Raw genomic sequence first — 18492 nt, forward strand, 5'->3', positions numbered from 1 at the left:
TTTCAGGTATAATTTACTCAAATGAATCTTTTGCCTGTTTTTTTCTGTCTTTATCTTCTTGGACTCCTATGATAGGAATCTTACTCTGTTTTAATAAGTTGCTGAGTTCCCTATGTCTACCTTCATGATCCCTCACCTTTGTTTTCCTCTTCTTTTTATCTTTGTTGTTTTCCATGATTTCATCTTCTATATCACTGATTTATTTCTCACGTTTGTTCAACCTTATTGTTACGGTATCCATTCATATTTGCACCTCGGTTACAGCATTTTTTATTTCAGCTTGATCTTCTTTTAGCTCTTTTATCTCAGAAGTAAGATATTCTTTAGTGTCTTGTATGCTTTTTGTTTAATTCCAGCTATAATCCTTATAATTGTTATTTTAAATTCTACTCTCACTTATATATGTATTTATTAAATCCCTGCCTGCCATTTCTTTTTGCTCTTTCTTTTTGGGTGAATTCCTCTATCTTGTCATTTTGGATATAAAAAACATAAAAAGTAAAAAATAATTTTTAAAAATTAAAAAATAGATGAAGCTATGTATGTTTTGGTCTGCTTGTTAAGAGAGGCTTGGTTGGAATAAGAAAGGAAAAAAAGATAAACACTTAAGAAATTATTATTATTATTTTTAAAGATTTATTTTTATTTATTTATGATAGACATAGAGAGGCAGAGACACAGGCAGAGGGAGCCCGACGCAGGACTGGATTCCGGGACTCAGGATCGCACCCCGGGCCAAAGGCAGGCGCGAAACCGCTGAGCCACCCAGGGATCCCCAACATTTAAGAAATTAAATAAAAAATTTGTTCTTTCTATATCCAAAAAAAAAAAAACCAGAAAGAAGATCAAAACAAAACCAAAAAAAAAAAAAAAAAAAAAAAAGAAACCCAAAGGAAGCTAGATTTTGTTTCCCCTACATCCGAAGCCTCAAGCACTCTTTGATCAGTAGATTTGCTGAGGAGAGGTTTGTGTTAACCTGCTTGGGGAAGGGCCTGCTGCTCTGGTTTTTAGGTGGATTTACTTTAGCGGAGATCCACCTGCAGGGTGCAGTGAGTGGGCCAGGGTTCATATGGCAGCTCTCTTATGGATTTGGTGGCACTGTTTAGCTCATTGAGGTCATAATTGTGTATGGGTGTGGAGTGAAAATGGCTTCCTCCTATTTTTCTTGTTTGAGGAGTGGAAAATTTGCCCCTGCCATTCTTCAGGAAGCCTTCACATATGCTCAGTCACCCCTGTTTTGTCCCTGGCTTCTCTCAGGTCCTCCTCTTCACCCTTTCCTTGACTGAGCTGTTTGCCTGCAGGGCGGTACAGGACTCCTGTGTTTTGTTACAGGAACAGCTGTGTTTCAAAGTCCCACACTTCATAGACCCCCATGGCATGGATTCACGCTAGTCCTCTATGGGAGGGTCTCTGCACTGTGTCTAGTGCCAGCTTGTCCCAGAAAACAGTCATATGATGGCATATTTGTTCTTTTTATATTCTGGATATTAATCCCTTATCATATATGTGATTTGCAAATATTTCTCCCATTTTGTGGATTACCTTTAAATTTATTGATGTGTCCATAGCATAAAAGTTATAAAATTTGATGAAGTCCAATTTATCTATTTTTTGATTTCATTGCCTGTGGTTTTGGTGTCATACTGAAGACATCGTTTCCAAATCCTGTTATGAAGATTTTTCCTTTTTTCCATTTTTACTTTGGGCAATCATGGTAATATGCTGCTGAATTTGGTTTGCTAGAATTTTCTTGAGGATTTTTTAATCTGTATTCATACAGAATCTGTAGTTTTCTTATAGTTTATCACGATTTCAAATTAGTTTATTGCTGATTTTACTTAGTGAATTCCAAAGTGTTCACTCCTTTTCCGTTTCATTGAACAGTTTGAAAAAGATTGGCATTATTTTTAAAATATTTGGTAGAATTCATCAGTGAAGCTATCTGGTCTTATTCTTTTAAAGAATAAGACCAGGTAGAATAGGGACTCCTGGATTCTTTTCTTTTCTTTGTTTCTTTATTACAGATTGAATGTTCTTACTGGTTTAGTGGTCTGTATAGATTTTGCCCTCCTTCATGAGTTTCTTCTGGTAGATTGTGTTTCTAGAAGTTTTTCTATTTCATCTAGGTTATTTTGTTGTATTTTTCATAACTCTTTTTCTATAAAATTGTGCTAGTAATGTCCCAGTTTTATTTCAGATTATAGTAATTTCCATCCTCTCTTTTTGTCTTAGTCAATCTAAGGTTTATGACTATTTTACTTTTTGAAGAACCAACTTTTGATTATATTGATTTTCTTTTTTCCCCTAGTGTCTGTTTTACTTGTCTACTCTAATCTTTTTTATTTCCTATCATTCACTAGTTTGGGTTTAGTTTGTTCTTCTTTTTCTACTTCTTTCAGTTGTGAGTAGAAAAGATACTTTTTATGATTTCAGTCCTTAGAATTTTTAAGGCTTGTTCTGCACCCCATCATGTGGTCTGTCCTTCAGAATGTTTCACATGCGCTTGGTGAAAATCTGTAACCTGTTGTGTGAGTGTTACATATATGTCTGTTTTGGTAGATTGTTTTATAGTGTTGTTCAGGTTTTCTATTTTCTTATTGATCTTTTTTCTCTTGCTTTATGCATTTTTGAAAGTAGAGTGTTGATGTCTCCAAACTATTATTATAGAACTCCTTTTAATTCTGTCAGTATTTGTTTCATATATCCTAGGGCTCTGTTGTTGGTGCCTATATGTTTATGAGTGTTATATCTTCTTGATTAATTGACTCTTTTATCAATATACAGTATCTTTTTGACAGTTATAATAGTTTCTTGACTTAAAGTCAAGATTTGTCTGATGTCTACATAGTCACCCATGCCTTCTTAGTTATGGTTTTCATGGAATATCTTTTATCATTCTTTCATTTTCAGCCTGTTTCTGTCTTTTGATCCATATTGAGTCTTTTGTGGATAACCAGTATTTACCTCATCTTTTAATTCATGCCTTTTGATTGAGAATTTAATCCATTTCTATTTTAAGTAATAGATGAGTAATAATTTACTTCCACCACTTTGATACCTTTTGTATGGCTTACTGCTTTTTTCCATCATTTTCTCCACTGATGCCTTCTGTTTTTGTTTAGTTGACTTTTTAAAACAGAGATGTTTTGATTCCCATCTCATTTTTGTACATAATCATTAGATACTTTCTTTGTGGTTACCATGGGGTTAAATACAACATCCTAAAGTCATAGTGATATAGTTTGAATTGATATGAAATTAATTAAATCATATACAAAATAATACAGCTCTATTCTCCGCTTGTATATTATTCACGTCACAAATTACATTTTTTTAAAATTTATTTATTTATGATAGTCACAGAGAGAGAGAGAGAGGCAGAGACACAGGCAGAGGGAGAAGCAGGCTCCATGCACCAGGAGCCCGACGTGGGACTCGATCCCGGGTCTCCAGGATCGCGCCCTGGGCCAAAGGCAGGCGCCAAACCGCTGCGCCACCCAGGGATCCCCCCCAACAAATTACATTTTGATATATTTTATGCCCAATAACATATTTCTAATTATCTTTTATGCTTTTGTCTTTTTAAATGCATAGAGAGCAAGCCTAGAGTTACAAGCCAAAATTGCAACAATAGTGGGTTTCATATTTGCCCTTTTCCATATTTCTTTCTTTCTTTTTTTAAAGGATTTTATTTATTTACTCATGAGAAACACACACAGAGAGAGAGAGAGGCAGAGACACAGGCAGAGGGAGTAGCAGGCCCCATGCAGGGAGCCCAATGTGGGACTTGATCCCGGGACTCCAGGATTACACCCTGGGCCAAAGGTAGTGCTAAACCGCTGAGCCACCCAGGCTGTCCTTTATTTATTTCTTTATACATCTTTGAGTTACTATATAACATCATTTCATTTTAACTGAACACTTTCCTTTAGTATTTCTTGTTTAGTTTTAATGAACTCCCTCAATTTAGGAGTATTTCCATTTTTTTCCTCTTTTTTGAAGGATATTTTGTTTGATATAAATTTTTCAGCTGACAGTTATTTTATTTGAAAACTTTAAAATATATTACTGGGTTGCCTGGATGGCAAAGTCAGTTAAATGTCTGATTATTGGTTTTGGCTCAGGTTGTGACCTCAGGGTTGTGAAATTGAGTCCTATATTGGGCTCTGTGCTCTGCAGGCAGTCTGCTTAAGACTATTCCTTCCTCTGCCCCTCCCCTCTGCACTCTTTCTCTCACTTTTGTGCTCTCCCTCCCACTCAAATAAATAAATAAATCTTTATTTTTTTTATTTTTATTTTTATTTTTTTTAATTTTTATTTATTTATGATAGTCACACAGAGAGAGAGAGAGGCAGAGACACAGGCAGAGGGAGAAGCAGGCTCCATTCACCGGGAGCCCGACGTGGGATTCGATCCCGGGTCTCCAGGATCGCGCCCTGGGCCAAAGGCAGGCGCTAAACCGCTGCGCCACCCAGGGATCCCAATAAATAAATCTTTAAAAAAATTATCACACTACCTTTTAGCCTCCAAGTGTCTTATGCAGAGTCAGCTGATAATGTTATTGATGATCCTTGTATCTGACAAGTTACTTCTCACTTGCTACTTTCAAGATTCTCCTTGCTGTGCCTTCAAAACTTTGATTATAATGTGCTCAGTCTGGGTCTCTTTTAGTTTATCTCATTTCTAGTTTGTTGCATTCCTTGGATTTGCAGATTCTAGTCTTTACTCACTTTTGTGGAGCTTTGGGCCAGTATTTCCTCAAGTAAACTTTCTGCCCCTTTCTCATTCTTTTCTTTGACTCTCATGTATATGTCAGTCCACTTGATGGTATTCCACAAGTCCCTTAGTCTTTTATTTTTCTTCATTCTTTTTTCTTTCTGCTCCATAGGTTGATAATTTCAGTTGCCACCTTCATGTTTGTTGATTATTCCATATGCTCATACTATTGTTAAATCCCTTTTGTATTTTTATTTAAGTATAGTTGATATACAGTCTTTTAATTTAGTTTCAGGTATACAGTGTAGTGATTGAATAACTTTACATGATAGTATTCTCAACATCAATGATCATCAGGAAAATGTACATTAAAAACTACAATGAGATACCACCTCACACCTGTCAGAATGGCTAAAATGAAAAACACAAGAAACAATAAGTGTTCATGAGAATGTGGAGAATAATGAACCTCCTTGTGCTGTTTGTTGGTGGGAATGCAAATTGGTGAAGCCATATTGAAAAACAGTATGGATATTCCTCAAAAAATAAAAAATAGAGCTACCCTATGATCTAGGAATCACACTACTGGATATTTACCCCTATGTTTATAGCAGCATTATTTATAGTAGCCAAACTATGGAAGCAGCTCAAGTGTCCATCGACAGATAAATGGATAAGGCAAATTGTTTTATATATACATATATAAAATTCAGCCATAAAAAGAATGAAATCTTGCCATTTGCAACAACATGGCTAGGGATAGAGAGTATAATGCTGATCGAAATAAGTCATTTAGAGGCCAGTACTATATGATCTCACGCATATGTCAAATTTAAGAAACAAAACAAATGAGCAAAGAAAAAAAGACAAATCAAGAAACAGACTCATAACTATAGAGAACAAACTGATGGTTACCATAGGGTAGGTGGGCATGGGGGTTTGGGGAAGTAAGGGATGAGGAATAAAGACTACAATTTTGATGGTGAAAAAAAATAAAATGGTAAAAAAAGATAGATTTTCTCCTCCTGCATTCAGGATGAAGATTCACTAATCCCCAATCCAAGGACAGTACTTAAAAAACAAAAATATGCAAATCATTAATGAACATAGTGATTCAAAGTCTTTTTTTTTAAAGGTCATTTGGAACTTGACTTGCCAAGGACAAATAACCCCAAGATTTTATTTATTTATGCATGAGAGAGGCAGAGACTTACGCAGAAGGAGAAGCAGGCTCCCTGCAAGGTGCCTGTGGAACGCAATCCCGGGACTCTGGGATCACAACCTGAGCCAAAGGCAGGTGCTCAACTACTGAGCCACCCCAGGTGCCTGTTTCCAAAGTCTTAATTAAAGCTTTGTGTATTAATTTTCTAGTTATATGTTAAAATATTACCACAAACTTAGCCTCTTAAGACAATATTATTATCTCATAGTCCTGTAAATCAAGAATTTCAGAGTGACTTAACTGAGTATGGCTCTACTGGGTCACCTGCTCAGTGTCTGAGTAGAAATTAAGTTTTATTTTTTTTTAATTTTTTATTTATTTATGATAGGCACACAGTGAGAGAGAGAGAGAGAGGCAGAGACACAGGCAGAGGGAGAAGCAGGCTCCATGCACCGGAAGCCCGACGTGGGATTCGATCCCGGGTCTCCAGGATCGCGCCCTGGGCCAAAGGCAGGCGCCAAACCGCTGCACCACCCAGGGATCCCAGAAATTAAGTTTTAGCCAGAGCTTAGATTTTCATATAAGACTTTGTGTACTTTTTAGGGTCTCTTCTTGTCAGAATTCAATTTTTTGTAGTTGTAGCATTGACGTCCTTAGCTCCTAGATACTTCTCTCCACAACATGGCTTCGAGACTAGTAAAAGAGTATTTCTTACGCTTCAGTCTGTTAAAGGGCTCATTTTGATTAGGTCAGGCCCTACCAGGAGAATCCTATTTTTGATTAAAACAAACCCAACTGATTACTAACTCAATTATGGGAATGGCACCCTATCATATTTACAGATCTCAACCGTACTCAAAGCGATCAGACAATACAGGATGTTTACTCCAGAGGATGGGATCTTAGAGACCATTTTAGGATTGCAGGCACTACACCTTGCAAAAAGGACAAGACATTCAGGGAATTTTCCATTTTGAATTATGGATTTGACCCAGTGATAGGAATCTTGGACACATCCACGGAAGGGTATAATAAAAACTTAGTGAATAGTTAGTCTGTGTCAGTTACTTTGCATGCATTGTCTTATTCAATCTCCACAACTTCATGAGGGCTGTTTATAATCTTTCCCAGTTAGTAGATGAAAAAAACTGAAGCTAAGAGGGTTTAAGTAACTTGTGAAAATGGAGTTTGAATCTAAATGGACTGTGGTATTTATACTTCACTATGGTGTCACCTATTATTAATCTTGATTTGTCTATTTTACAGTTTTATGTAAGTGCAGTATCTATTCAGGTAATTTATCACAGATTTGTGACTTATGTTTTATTTTTTTTGCATGCAATAATGATAATGCAGTTATGGTTTAAAAAGAGAATTTCCTTTTAAAGAGACGTTGAAAACATTTAAGATGGAACTCCATGCTTTCTCAGTTTTGCTTCAAAATCACTTGTGGGATCTGAGGAGCTGGATGATGAGTAGGAAGCTATCAGTGAAAACAAATTGACCAGAAGTTGGTAATATTTGAAACTGGATAATGGGTAGTAGGGTTTATTATGCTATTCTGTCTAATACTTTTTTACATTTGAAAATTTCCATGGTGAATATTATGTAATCCATAGTTTCAGTTTTAAATAAGAAAGAAAATACTTGGTAAATTGTATTCCTTCATTATCATAATGTCTGTAATATTAAAATCATGAATCTTATAAAAAATAAAATCATGAATCTTTATTGATTTACATGGAACCATAAAAATATTTGTTTATATAAGCATTTCCTTCATTAAAGTAGTAGTGTGTAGTGGTTAAGATCAAGGACTCCATAGTGCCTGACACTCTGGGTATCTTAGTTATTGTGATATTTAATCGTTGTATGTCCTTGTGTAAGTTATTTAACTTCTGCGTCTTTGACTTTTTATTTGTAAAATGGGAATATTTGTACCTATCTTATACAGTTCTTGGGTGTAGTATGTAATGGATAGACATAGGGATAAAACAGTAAAAATGTACAGAGATAGGGAGATAGGTATATTCATATCTTATTTATTTATTATCTTTTTAAACTTTCTTTTATTTTTTATTTTGTTTTGTTTTGTTTTTATAATAAATTTATTTTTTATTGGTGTTCAATTTACCAACATGCAGAATAACACCCAGTGCTCATCCCGTCAAGTGCCCCCCTCAGTGCCTGTCACCCATTCACCCCCACTCCCCGCTCTCTTCCCCTTCCACCACCCCTCGTTCGTTTCCCAGAGTTAGGAGTCTTTATGTTCTGTCTCCCTTTCTGATATTTCCCACACATTTCTTCTCCCTTCCCTTTTATTCCCTTTCACTATTATTTATATTCCCCAAATGAATGAGAACATACAATGTTTGTCCTTCTCCGATTGACTTACTTCACCCAGCATAATATCCTACAGTTCCATCCATGTTGAGCAAATGGTGGGTATTTGTCGTTTCTAATGGCTGAGTAATATTCCATTGTATACATAAACCACATCTTCTTTATCCATTCTTCTTTCGATGGACACCGAGGCTCCTTCCACAGTTTGGCTATTGTGGGCATTGCTGCTAGAAACATCGGGGTGCAGGTGTCCCAGCGTTTCATTGCATCTGTATCTTTGGGGTAAATTCCCAACAGTGCAATTGCTGGGTCGTAGGGCAGGTCTATTTTTAACTCTTTGAGGAACCGCAACACAGTTTTCCAAAGTGGCTGCACCAGTTCACATTCCCACCGACAGTGCAAGAGGGTTCCCTTTTCTCTGCATCCTCTCCAACATTTGTGGTTTCCTGCCTTGTTGATTTTCCCCATTCTCACTGGTGTGAGGGGGTATCTCATTGTGGTTTTGATTTGTATTTCCCTGATGGCAAGTGATGCAGAGCATTTTCTCATGTGCATGTTGGCCATGTCTATGTCTTCCTCTGTGAGATTTCTGTTCATGTCTTTTGCCCATTTCATGATTGGATTGTTTGTTTCTTTGGTGTTGATTTTAATAAGTTCTTTATAGATCTTGGAAACTAGCCCTTTATCTGATACGTCATTTGCAAAAATCTTCTCCCGTTCTGTAGGTTGTCTTTTAGTTTTGTTGACTGTATCCTTTGCTGTGCAAAAACCTCTTATCTTGATGAAGTCCCAATAGTTCATTTTTGCTTTTGTTTCTTTTGCCTTCGTGGATGTATCTTGCAAGAAGTTACTGTGGCGAAGTTCAAAAAGGGTGTTGCCTGTGTTCTCCTCTAGGATTTTGATGGAATCTTGTCTCACATTTAGATCTTTCATCCATTTTGAGTTTATCTTTGTGTATGGTGAAAGAGAGTGGTCTAGTTTCATTCTTCTGCATGTGGATGTCCAATTTTCCGAGCACCATTTATTGAAGAGACTGTCTTTCTTCCAATGGATAGTCTTTCCTTCTTTATCAAATATTAGTTGACCATAAAGTTCAGGGTCCACTTCTGGGTTCTCTATTCTGTTCCATTGATCTATGTGTCTGTTTTTGTGCCAGTACCACACTGTCTTGATGACCAGAGCTTTGTAGTACAACCTGAAATCTGGCATTGTGATGCCCCCAGATATGGTTTCTTTTTTAAAATTCCCCTGGCTATTCGGGGTCTTTTCTGATTCCAAACAAATCTTAAAATAATTTGTTCTAACTCTCTGAAGAAAGTCCATGGTATTTCGATAGGAATTGCATTAAACTTGTAAATTGCCCGGGGTAACATTGACATTTTCACAATATTAATTCTGCCAATCCATGAGCATGGAATATTTTTCCATCTCTTTGTGTCTTCCTCAATTTCTTTCAAAAGTGTTCTATAGTTTTTAGGGTATAGATCCTTTACCTCTTTGGTGAGGTTTATTCCTAGGTATCTTATGCTTTTGGGTGTAATTGTCAATGGGATTGACTCCTTAGTTTCTCTTTCTTCAGTCTTATTATTAGTGTATAGAAATGCCATTGATTTCTGGGCATTGATTTTGTATCCTGCCACGCTACCAAATTGCTGTATGAGTTCTAGCAATCTTGGGGTGGAGGCTTTTGGGTTTTCTATGTAGAGTATCATGTCATCGGCGAAGAGGGAGAGTTTGACTTCTTCTTTGCCAATTTGAATACCTTTAATGTCTTTTTGTTGTCTGATTGCTGAGGCTAGGACTTCCAGTACTAGCAGTGGTGAGAGTGGACATCCCTGTCTTGTTCCTGATCTTAGGGGAAAGGCTCCCAGTGCTTCCCCATTGAGAATGATATTTGCTGTGGGCTTTTCGTAGATGGCTTTTAAAATGTTGAGGAATGTTCCCTCTATCCCTACACTCTGAAGAGTTTTGATCAGGAATGGATGCTGTAGTTTGTCAAATGCTTTCTCTGCATCTAATGAGAGGATCCTATGGTTCTTGTTTTCTCTCTTGCTGATATGATGAATCACATTGATTGTTTTACAAGTGTTGAACCAGCCTTGTGTCCCGGGGATAAATCCTACTTGGTCATGGTGAATAATTTTCTTAATGTACTATTGGATCCTATTGGCTAGTATCTTGTTGAGAATTTTTGCATCCATGTTCATCAGGAATATTGGTCTGTAATTCTCCTTTTTGGTGGGGTCTTTGTCTGGTTTTGAAATTAAGGTGATGCTGGCCTCATGGAACGAATTTGGAAGTACTCCATTTCTTTGTGTCTTTCCGAACAGCTTTAGTAGAATAGGTATGGTTTCTTCTTAAACGTTTGATAGAATTCCCCTGGGAAGCCATATGGCCCTGGACTTTTGTGTCTTGGGAGGTTTTTGATGACTGCTTCAATCCTCCCTGGTTATTGGCCTGTTCAGGTTTTCTATTTCTTCCTGTTCCAGTTTTGGTAGTTTGTGGCTTTCCAGGAATGCGTCCATTTCTTCTAGATTGCCTAAACGTTCTTTTAAATAAGAAACTAAATTTAGATAATTGTTTCCCTTTTGCAGTTAGAAGATATTGTATGTTGTCGTGTTTTTTGAGTCTCTGTTTCTCAAACCAGTGTTTCTGAAAATTTTTCCCTTTCACAACACATATTTACACTGTTTTAGAGTGGGAGTCATTTGGCATTTTGGGTGGAACAGTTCTTGTTTGAGATTGTCTTTTATATTATTGAACATCTGTATTTACCTTCCTTTCTGCTTACATTAAATACCAGTCCTGATGATTATTTCTCAGAACCTTAAAGTGCCCTTGCACATTTTCAGATGTCTTCTAGAAAAATAGAAACATCCTTGGTTGGGATCCATTTGTTTACTCAAATTTGTAGAATGGTACTAAAGGTTATTTTAGAGCACTGTTTTTTTTCCACAGCTTTTCCTGTCATGTGTGTTAGTATATATTGGATGAGAACTAATGAACTAAATTACTGATATTTCCACAGTGGCTCAAAGTCTTGTACAAGTATTTAATTTTGAAAAACATATGTTAACCTGTGATCTATTGTGATCTTATTGAGGCAAAGTATTGGATATATGGTGTGTAAGTAGATGTGTCTCTATTTTGGAAAATTTCCCTTAGTAATAGTACTACTTCAACATTGCTTGAAAGATTTCTGTGAGTTAGCTAACTGTAATTCCCTTTATTGTAGGTGATAGAAATTGAAGATGCTTCACCCACCAAGTGTCCAATAACAACCAAGTTGGTTTTAGATGAAGATGAAGAAACCAAAGAACCTTTAGTGCAGGTTCATAGAAATATGGTCATCAAATTGAAACCACATCAAGTAGATGGTAAGAAACAATTGTATAATTAAAGCATTTTTAAAGTAGGCACCATGCCCAGTAGAGCTCAGTGGGGCTTGAACTCACAACCCTAAGAGCTGACATCAAGAGTCAGAAGCTTAACCGAGTCAGGTGCCCCATGATTAAATCATTTTTAATTAAGTTTTACCAAATTTGGTGTTTCCTGTGTGCCTCTCATCCTGCTAAGCACTAGAGGCACATTTGTGAGCAAAACAAACGTGAACCCAGCCTCCTATAGAGCTCATAAATTAATGAGGAGACACAATTCAGTGCAAAGAAAATGAGTGTTATAGAAGGGGAAATAAGTAAGTGCCCTTTACAAATGGGTATATATAGCAAGCGCATTTCACATAGTCTACAATGATTGGGTAAGGGCAGCTGCAGGGCAGGTAGAGGTACCACCATTAGCTAAAAGCCTTCTTTAGGAAATCCTCTTTCAACATTTGTGAGTATGCTTGTTAATAGTATTCTAACATTGGTATTTGGGAACAAATTATCAAATTAACATCAAATTAACAAATTATCCCTATTCTTGTTTTGTTAAAGTGGAATCAGTAAGGCAATTTTTAGTGTGCGTGTGAATGAATTCATAAGGAAAGTTCTACAGCTCTACTCCTTGGGTAATGAGCCCCTTTTCTTGTTTAGTCTTTACTGTTGAATAAAGGGAGAGATAATAAATTATCTCCTGGGTTGTTTTACTAATCAGCTCAATAAACTTGAAAGAATATTTGATAGGAATCTATAAATTAGATAAAATTATAGATCATGTTTCTATTTTAGATTATTCAGGTTTCTTTGGATTGTCCCAGGGAATGAAGGTTTGCTGTAATAGATAAGATGAATGAAAGAAAGTCACCCTGTTGTCTACTTCAGTTTACTGTCTTTTTTTTTTTTTTTGCAATTAACCTTAGTAAGTAATCTCCTATATATTTATGAGATTCTTTATCTCATAGTTAAATTCTATTTCTTAAAGTTTTAGTTATGTTTTTGATATATTTATGAAGGAATATTTTTAATGTGGATCTTTAAACTTAATGAATATGTCATTTTTAGGTGTTCAGTTTATGTGGGATTGCTGCTGTGAGTCTGTAAAAAAAACAAAGAAATCTCCAGGTTCGGGATGCATTCTAGCACACTGCATGGGCCTTGGTAAGACATTACAGGTAAGAACATGAAGATATTCTCTTCTTACGCATTCATGAATTCAAGAATTTATATTGGATTGTATTCTGTGTCTGAGGCAGACTTAATGGGGTCTGGAGACCCAGCAGCAGTAAACAAGAATAACAAGATCCCTCTCTCAGGAAGCTTATATTACAGTACAGTTGAGAAATTTTAATCAAATATGAAATATGTACTTTCAGGTAGTTAATAAGAGAATAAATAGGGAGTGCAAATTTAAGAAGGTGATCTATGAGGAAGGATTCTAATTAAGTGAAGGAATGGGGTTATAAGGCAGAAGCAGTAAAAAACTGTGAAGAATTTGAGGTGGAAATGAACGTCTTTACAATTTCTAACACACTGTGATCCTATAGTAATGAGAATGTAAAGTATTTTTCACTATTAAAAACACTTTATTTATTTAAATTCAGTTTGTCAACATACAGTATAATACCCAGTGCTCATCACATCACGGGGCCCTCCTTAATGCCTATCCCCCAGTTACCCAATCCTCTCCCACCTCCCCTTTAGCAACCTTCAGTTTGTTTCCCAGAGTTAATAGTCTCTCATGGTTTGTCTCCCTCTCTGATTTTCCCCATTCAGTCTCCTCTCCTTCTCTTATGGTCTCTTGCACTATTTCTTATATTCCACATATGAGAGAAACTGTTTGATACTTGTCTTCCTCCAATTGACTTATTTCACTTAGCATAATGCCCTCCAGAACCATCCATGTCGATATAAATGGTAGGTATTCATCCTTCCTTATGGCTGAGTAATATTTGATTGTATGTGTATACCACATCTTCTTTATACATTCATCTGTCGAGGGATGTCTCGGCTCCTTCTGCAGTTTGGCTATTATGGACATTGCTGCTATGAACATTGGAGTGCGGATGCCCATTTGTTTCACTATATCTGTATCTTTGGGGTAAATCCCCAGTAGTGCAATTGGTACGTGATGGGATGGCTCTATTTTTACCTTTTTTGGAGGAACCTCCTTACTGTTTTCCAGAGTAGCTGTATAAGCTTGTATTCCCAACAGTGGAAGAGGGTTCCCTTTTCTCCACATCCTTGCCAACATTTGTTGTTTCCTGTCTTGTTAATTTTCCCCATTTTCACTGGTGTGAGGTGGTATCTCATTGTGGTTTTGATTTATATTTCCCTGATGGCAAGTGATGCAGAGCATTTTCTCATGTGCTTGTTGGCCATGTGTAGGTCTTCTTTGGAGAAATGTCTTTTCATGTCTTCTGCCCATTTCTTGACTGGACTGTGTTTTTTGCGTGTTGAGTTTGGTAAGTTCCTTATAGATTTTGGATGCTAGCCCTTTATCTGATATGTCATTTGGAAATATCTTTTCCCATTGTGTAGGTTGCCTTTTAGTTGTGTTGACAGTTTCCTTTGCTGTGCAGAAGCTTTTTATCTTGATGAAGTCCCAATAATTAATTTTTACTTTTGTTTCCCTTTCCTTTGAAGACGTGAAAACTCTGTGAAAAATGTCCATGGTATTTGACAGGGATTACATTGAATGTGTAGATTGCTCTGGGTAGCATAGACATTTTAACAGTATTTATTCTTCTAGTCCAAGAATGTGGCATGTTTTTTTCATTTCTTTGTGTCTTCTTCATTTTCTTTCATAAGTGTCCTATAGTTTTTAGAGTACAGATCCTTTACCTCTTTGGTGAGGTTTATTCCTAGATATATTATGGTTCTTGGTGCAGTTGTAATTAGGATCGATTCCTTGATTTCTCTTCTGACTCATTGTTAGTCTGTAGAAATGCAGCTGAGTTCTTGCATTGGTTTTGTATTCTGCCTTGTTGCTGAATTGCTGTATGAGTTTTAGCAATTTTGGAGTGCAGTCTTTTGGGTTTTCCACATAGAGTATCATGTTATATGCAAAGAGTGGAAGTTTGCCTTCTTCTTTTCCAGTTTGGATGCCTCTTATTCCTTTTCGTTGTGTGATTGCTGAGTCTACGACTTCTAGTACTGTGTTGAACAATAGTGGTGGGAGTGGGCATCCCTGTCATGTTCTTGACCCTAGGGAAAAAGGTCTCAGTTTTTCCCATTGATAATGATACTCGCTGTGGGCTTTTCATAGATAGCTTTTATGATATTGAGGTATGTTCCCTTTATCCCTACACTGTGGATAGTTTTAATCAAGAAAGGATACTGTATTTTATCAAATGCTTACTCTGTGCTAATTTAGAGGATCATATGGTTCTTCTGTTTTCTTTTATTAATGTAATCTATCATGCTGATTGACTTGCGAGTATTGAACTACCGTTGAATCCCAGAAATAAATCCTACTTGGTCATTGTGAGTAATCCTATTAATGTACTATTGGACCCTACTGGCTAGTATCTTGGTGAGAATTTTGACATCCATGTTCATCAGGGATATTGGTCTGTATTTCTTTTTTATGGAGTATTTGTCTGGTTTTGTGATCAAGGTAATGCAGACCTCATAGAATGAGTTTGAAAGTTTCCCTTCCATTTCTATCTTTTGAAACAGCTTCAGAAGAATAGTACTAATTCTTCAAATATTTGGAATTCCCCTGGGAAGCCATCTGGCTCTGGACCCTTGTTTCCTTGGAAGGTTTTGATGACTGCTTCCATTTCCTTGCTAGTTATTGGTCTGTTCACATTTTCTATTTTTTCCTGTTTCAGTTTTGGTAATTTATCAGTTTCCAGGAATGCATCTTATTTCTTCCAGATTGTCTAATTTGATGGCATATAGTTGCTCATAATGTGTTCTTAAAATCATCTGTTTATCCTTTGTGTTGGTCATAATTGTCCATGTTTCATTCATGATTTTGTTAATTTGAATCCTTTCTCTTTTCTTTTTGATAAGTATGGATAGAGGTTTATCTCTTATTTTTTCAAGGAACCAACTCCTAGTTTTGTTGACCTGTTCTACTGTTCTGCTTTCTGTTTCATTGATTTTTGCTCTAATCTTTATTATTTCTCTTCTCCTTGGTTTAGGCCTTGCTATTCTTCAGCTCTTTTAGGTGTAAGGTTAGATTGTATATTTGAGATTTTTCTAATTTTTTTGAGAGAGGCTAATATTGAAATGTACTTCCCTCTTAAGACTACCTTTGATGTATCCCATAGATTTTGAATAGTTGTGCTTTCATTTTCATTAGTTTGCGTGAATCTTTTTCATTCTTCTCTAGGTTGACCCATTCAATCTTTAGAAGGATGCTCTTTAACCTCCAAATGTTTTAGTTCCTTCAGAATTTCCTCTTGTGTTTGAGTTCCAATTTTGAAGCCTTGTCGTCTGATAAAATGCAGGAAATGATCCTGGTCTTTTCGTATCAGTTGAGACCTGATTTGTGACCCAGTATGTGGTCCGTTATTGAGAGAGTTACATGTGCACTGGAGAAGAATATGTATTCTGTTGCATTAGGTTCAAATGTTCTGAATATATAACCCGTGAAGTCCATCTGGTTCCATGTGTCATTCAAAGTCCTTGTTTCCTTGTTGATCTTCTGTTTAGGTGATCTGTCCATTGCTGTGAGTGATGTGTTGAAGTATTATTATCAGTGTATTTCTTTACCTTGGTTATTAATTGGTTGATATAATTGGCTGCTCCCAAATTAGCATAAATACTTATAATTGTTAGATCTTCTTGTTGGATAGCCCCTTTAAGTGTGATATAGTATCCCTCTTCATCTCTTACAACTGTCTTTGGTTTAAAATTTAATTTATCTAAAAAATTTTTAATTTATCTGATATGAGAATTGCTACCCTAGGTTTCTTTTGAAGTCCATTTGTATGGTAAGTGGTTGTCTACCCTCTCATTTTCAGTTTGAAGGTGTCTTTAGGTCTAAAATGAGTTACTTTTTTGAATATAGTGAAAGGAAGCCAGAAGTGGAGAATATATCTATAAAATATAAATGTAAAAAATAAAAGTTTACAGATACTTAAAAGAGCTGATAAGAAACCAGTTGCAACAGGAAAAAAGAAAAAATGGAAAATTTTAAACTGAAAGATAAGTCATAAGAAAAAACCCCCTCGAATTCTATATAGTATTTTCTCCTAGCACTGGAGTGTTCCAGTCCTTTTCGGTCAAATAAACTTGCTATTCACTTGTTCTTCCAGCTAATCTGTGGAGGAGGGGCCTATTGCACTGATACTAAGGTTTCCCTGCCTGGGTGGAGTTTCACTGTCCTTTGCCCAGAGGCCAGGCTCTGTGTATGCTGTTTGCTGTGTGTGGCTTTTGTTCTTTGAAGGCTTTCTGTACCTCCTTAGAAGGTAAAAATAAAAATGGCCGCACCCCGATCTCCAGCCCAGGAGCTGAAGATCATGATATGTGTCAAACTCTGCAGACTCCTTTGGTACATGCTCACTCATATCCTCCCCAGGGGAAGATAGAGGGACACTGATTTGTGCAACATGCAGGGCTCTGGCAGTGAGGGTTCTCACTCATTCATGTGTTCACCTGCTCCACCCCTCCTGGAGGAAGCTGAAAGTTGCCTCGTTTCTGTCTATTCCAAGGCTCTGGGACAGAGAGTGTTCACCTGTTTGCACACCTGCTTCTCCTCTCCCAGAGGAAAGCAGAGGATTGCTGTATTCCACTCCTTTACAGGGACACAACATGAAGAGTAGTTGCCCAGTCCGGTGGTGGTTCAGGGTTTATTACAAAACAAGCTGAGAACCCTCTCCTGGGCTCACTGACCTAAACCTGTTTCCCCTCTCAATGCTTGGAAACTGCCGGCTCAGGCACCCCTGTTCTTTCTGTGCCTCGGGATTTTGAGACCCCATAGTCCCACCTGCCATTTTGTCCTGCATCACTACTGAGCATCTTTCAGGCCAGGAAGTCTCTCACTGAAGTAGATTTCTAAAGTTCTTGATTTTGAGCCCCACGTCTCTATCATTTTCTCGTATCCAGCTTACAAAGACTCCCTCTGCCTGCTGTTTATCTTCTCATATATCCCCTCCATTTTTCTTCTCCCCACTCCTACCTTACAAAAAGTGGTCACTTTTTCATTTGTATAGTTCCAACCATTCTTTCCTTATATCACACATTGAATTCATAGGTGTTCCGGATGATTTGAGAGCTAGCTAAATTAAGGGGACCAGATAAAACAATGACTTCTATTCTTCCTCCATCTTGCCTCAAGTAGAACACTTTTTATTTTTTAACCATTTTAAACATTGTTCTTGCCTTTTAAGATTTTTTTTGTTCCAAGACTTTATTTAAATTCAAATTTCTTAATATGTAGTTTAGTATTGGTTTCAGGAGTAGAATTTATTGATTCATCACTTACATGTAACACATAGTGCTTATCACAGGTGCCCTCCTTAATGCCCATCACCCATTTAGCCCATCCTTCCACTCCACCTCCCATCACCATCCTACTACCATCTATAATTAAATCTTTTACAGTTTGCTTCCCTCTCAGTTTTTAATCCTATTTTTTCTTTCCCTTCCCCTCTGTTCATCTATTTTGTTTCTTAAATTCCACTCGAGTGAAATTACTTAGATTTACCTTTCTCTGACTGACTTATTTCACTTAGCATAAACACTCTAGTTCTATCCATGTCCTTGCTCATGCCAACAGTTCATTCTTTTTGTTGGCAGAGTAATATTCCACTGTATATATTTACCATATTTAAATTTTCCACTCATCAATTAGTGGACATTGGGCTTTTTCCATAATTTGGCTGTTGTTGATAGTGCTGCTATAAACATAGGGGTTAATTTGCCCCTTCTAATCAGTAG

At 36.8% G+C, this 18492-nt stretch overlaps 1 protein-coding gene across 10 annotated transcripts in view; it reads left to right on the forward strand.

Annotated features, from left to right (window-relative positions):
• ATRX (ATRX chromatin remodeler) overlaps positions 1–18492 on the forward strand; it is a 333086-nt gene that overhangs the window by 180187 nt on the left and 134407 nt on the right. For all 10 annotated transcript variants that reach the window (XM_072816168.1, XM_072816161.1, XM_072816162.1 and 7 more), the window contains 2 exons: positions 11457–11598; positions 12664–12773. In XM_072816168.1, the coding sequence (XP_072672269.1) occupies positions 11457–11598; positions 12664–12773 (252 nt within the window). The remainder of the gene's footprint in view (positions 1–11456; positions 11599–12663; positions 12774–18492) is intronic.

This window comes from Canis lupus, chromosome X (genome assembly GCF_048164855.1).
Source record: "Canis lupus baileyi chromosome X, mCanLup2.hap1, whole genome shotgun sequence".
In the NCBI taxonomy this organism is placed as follows: Eukaryota; Metazoa; Chordata; class Mammalia; order Carnivora; family Canidae; genus Canis; species Canis lupus.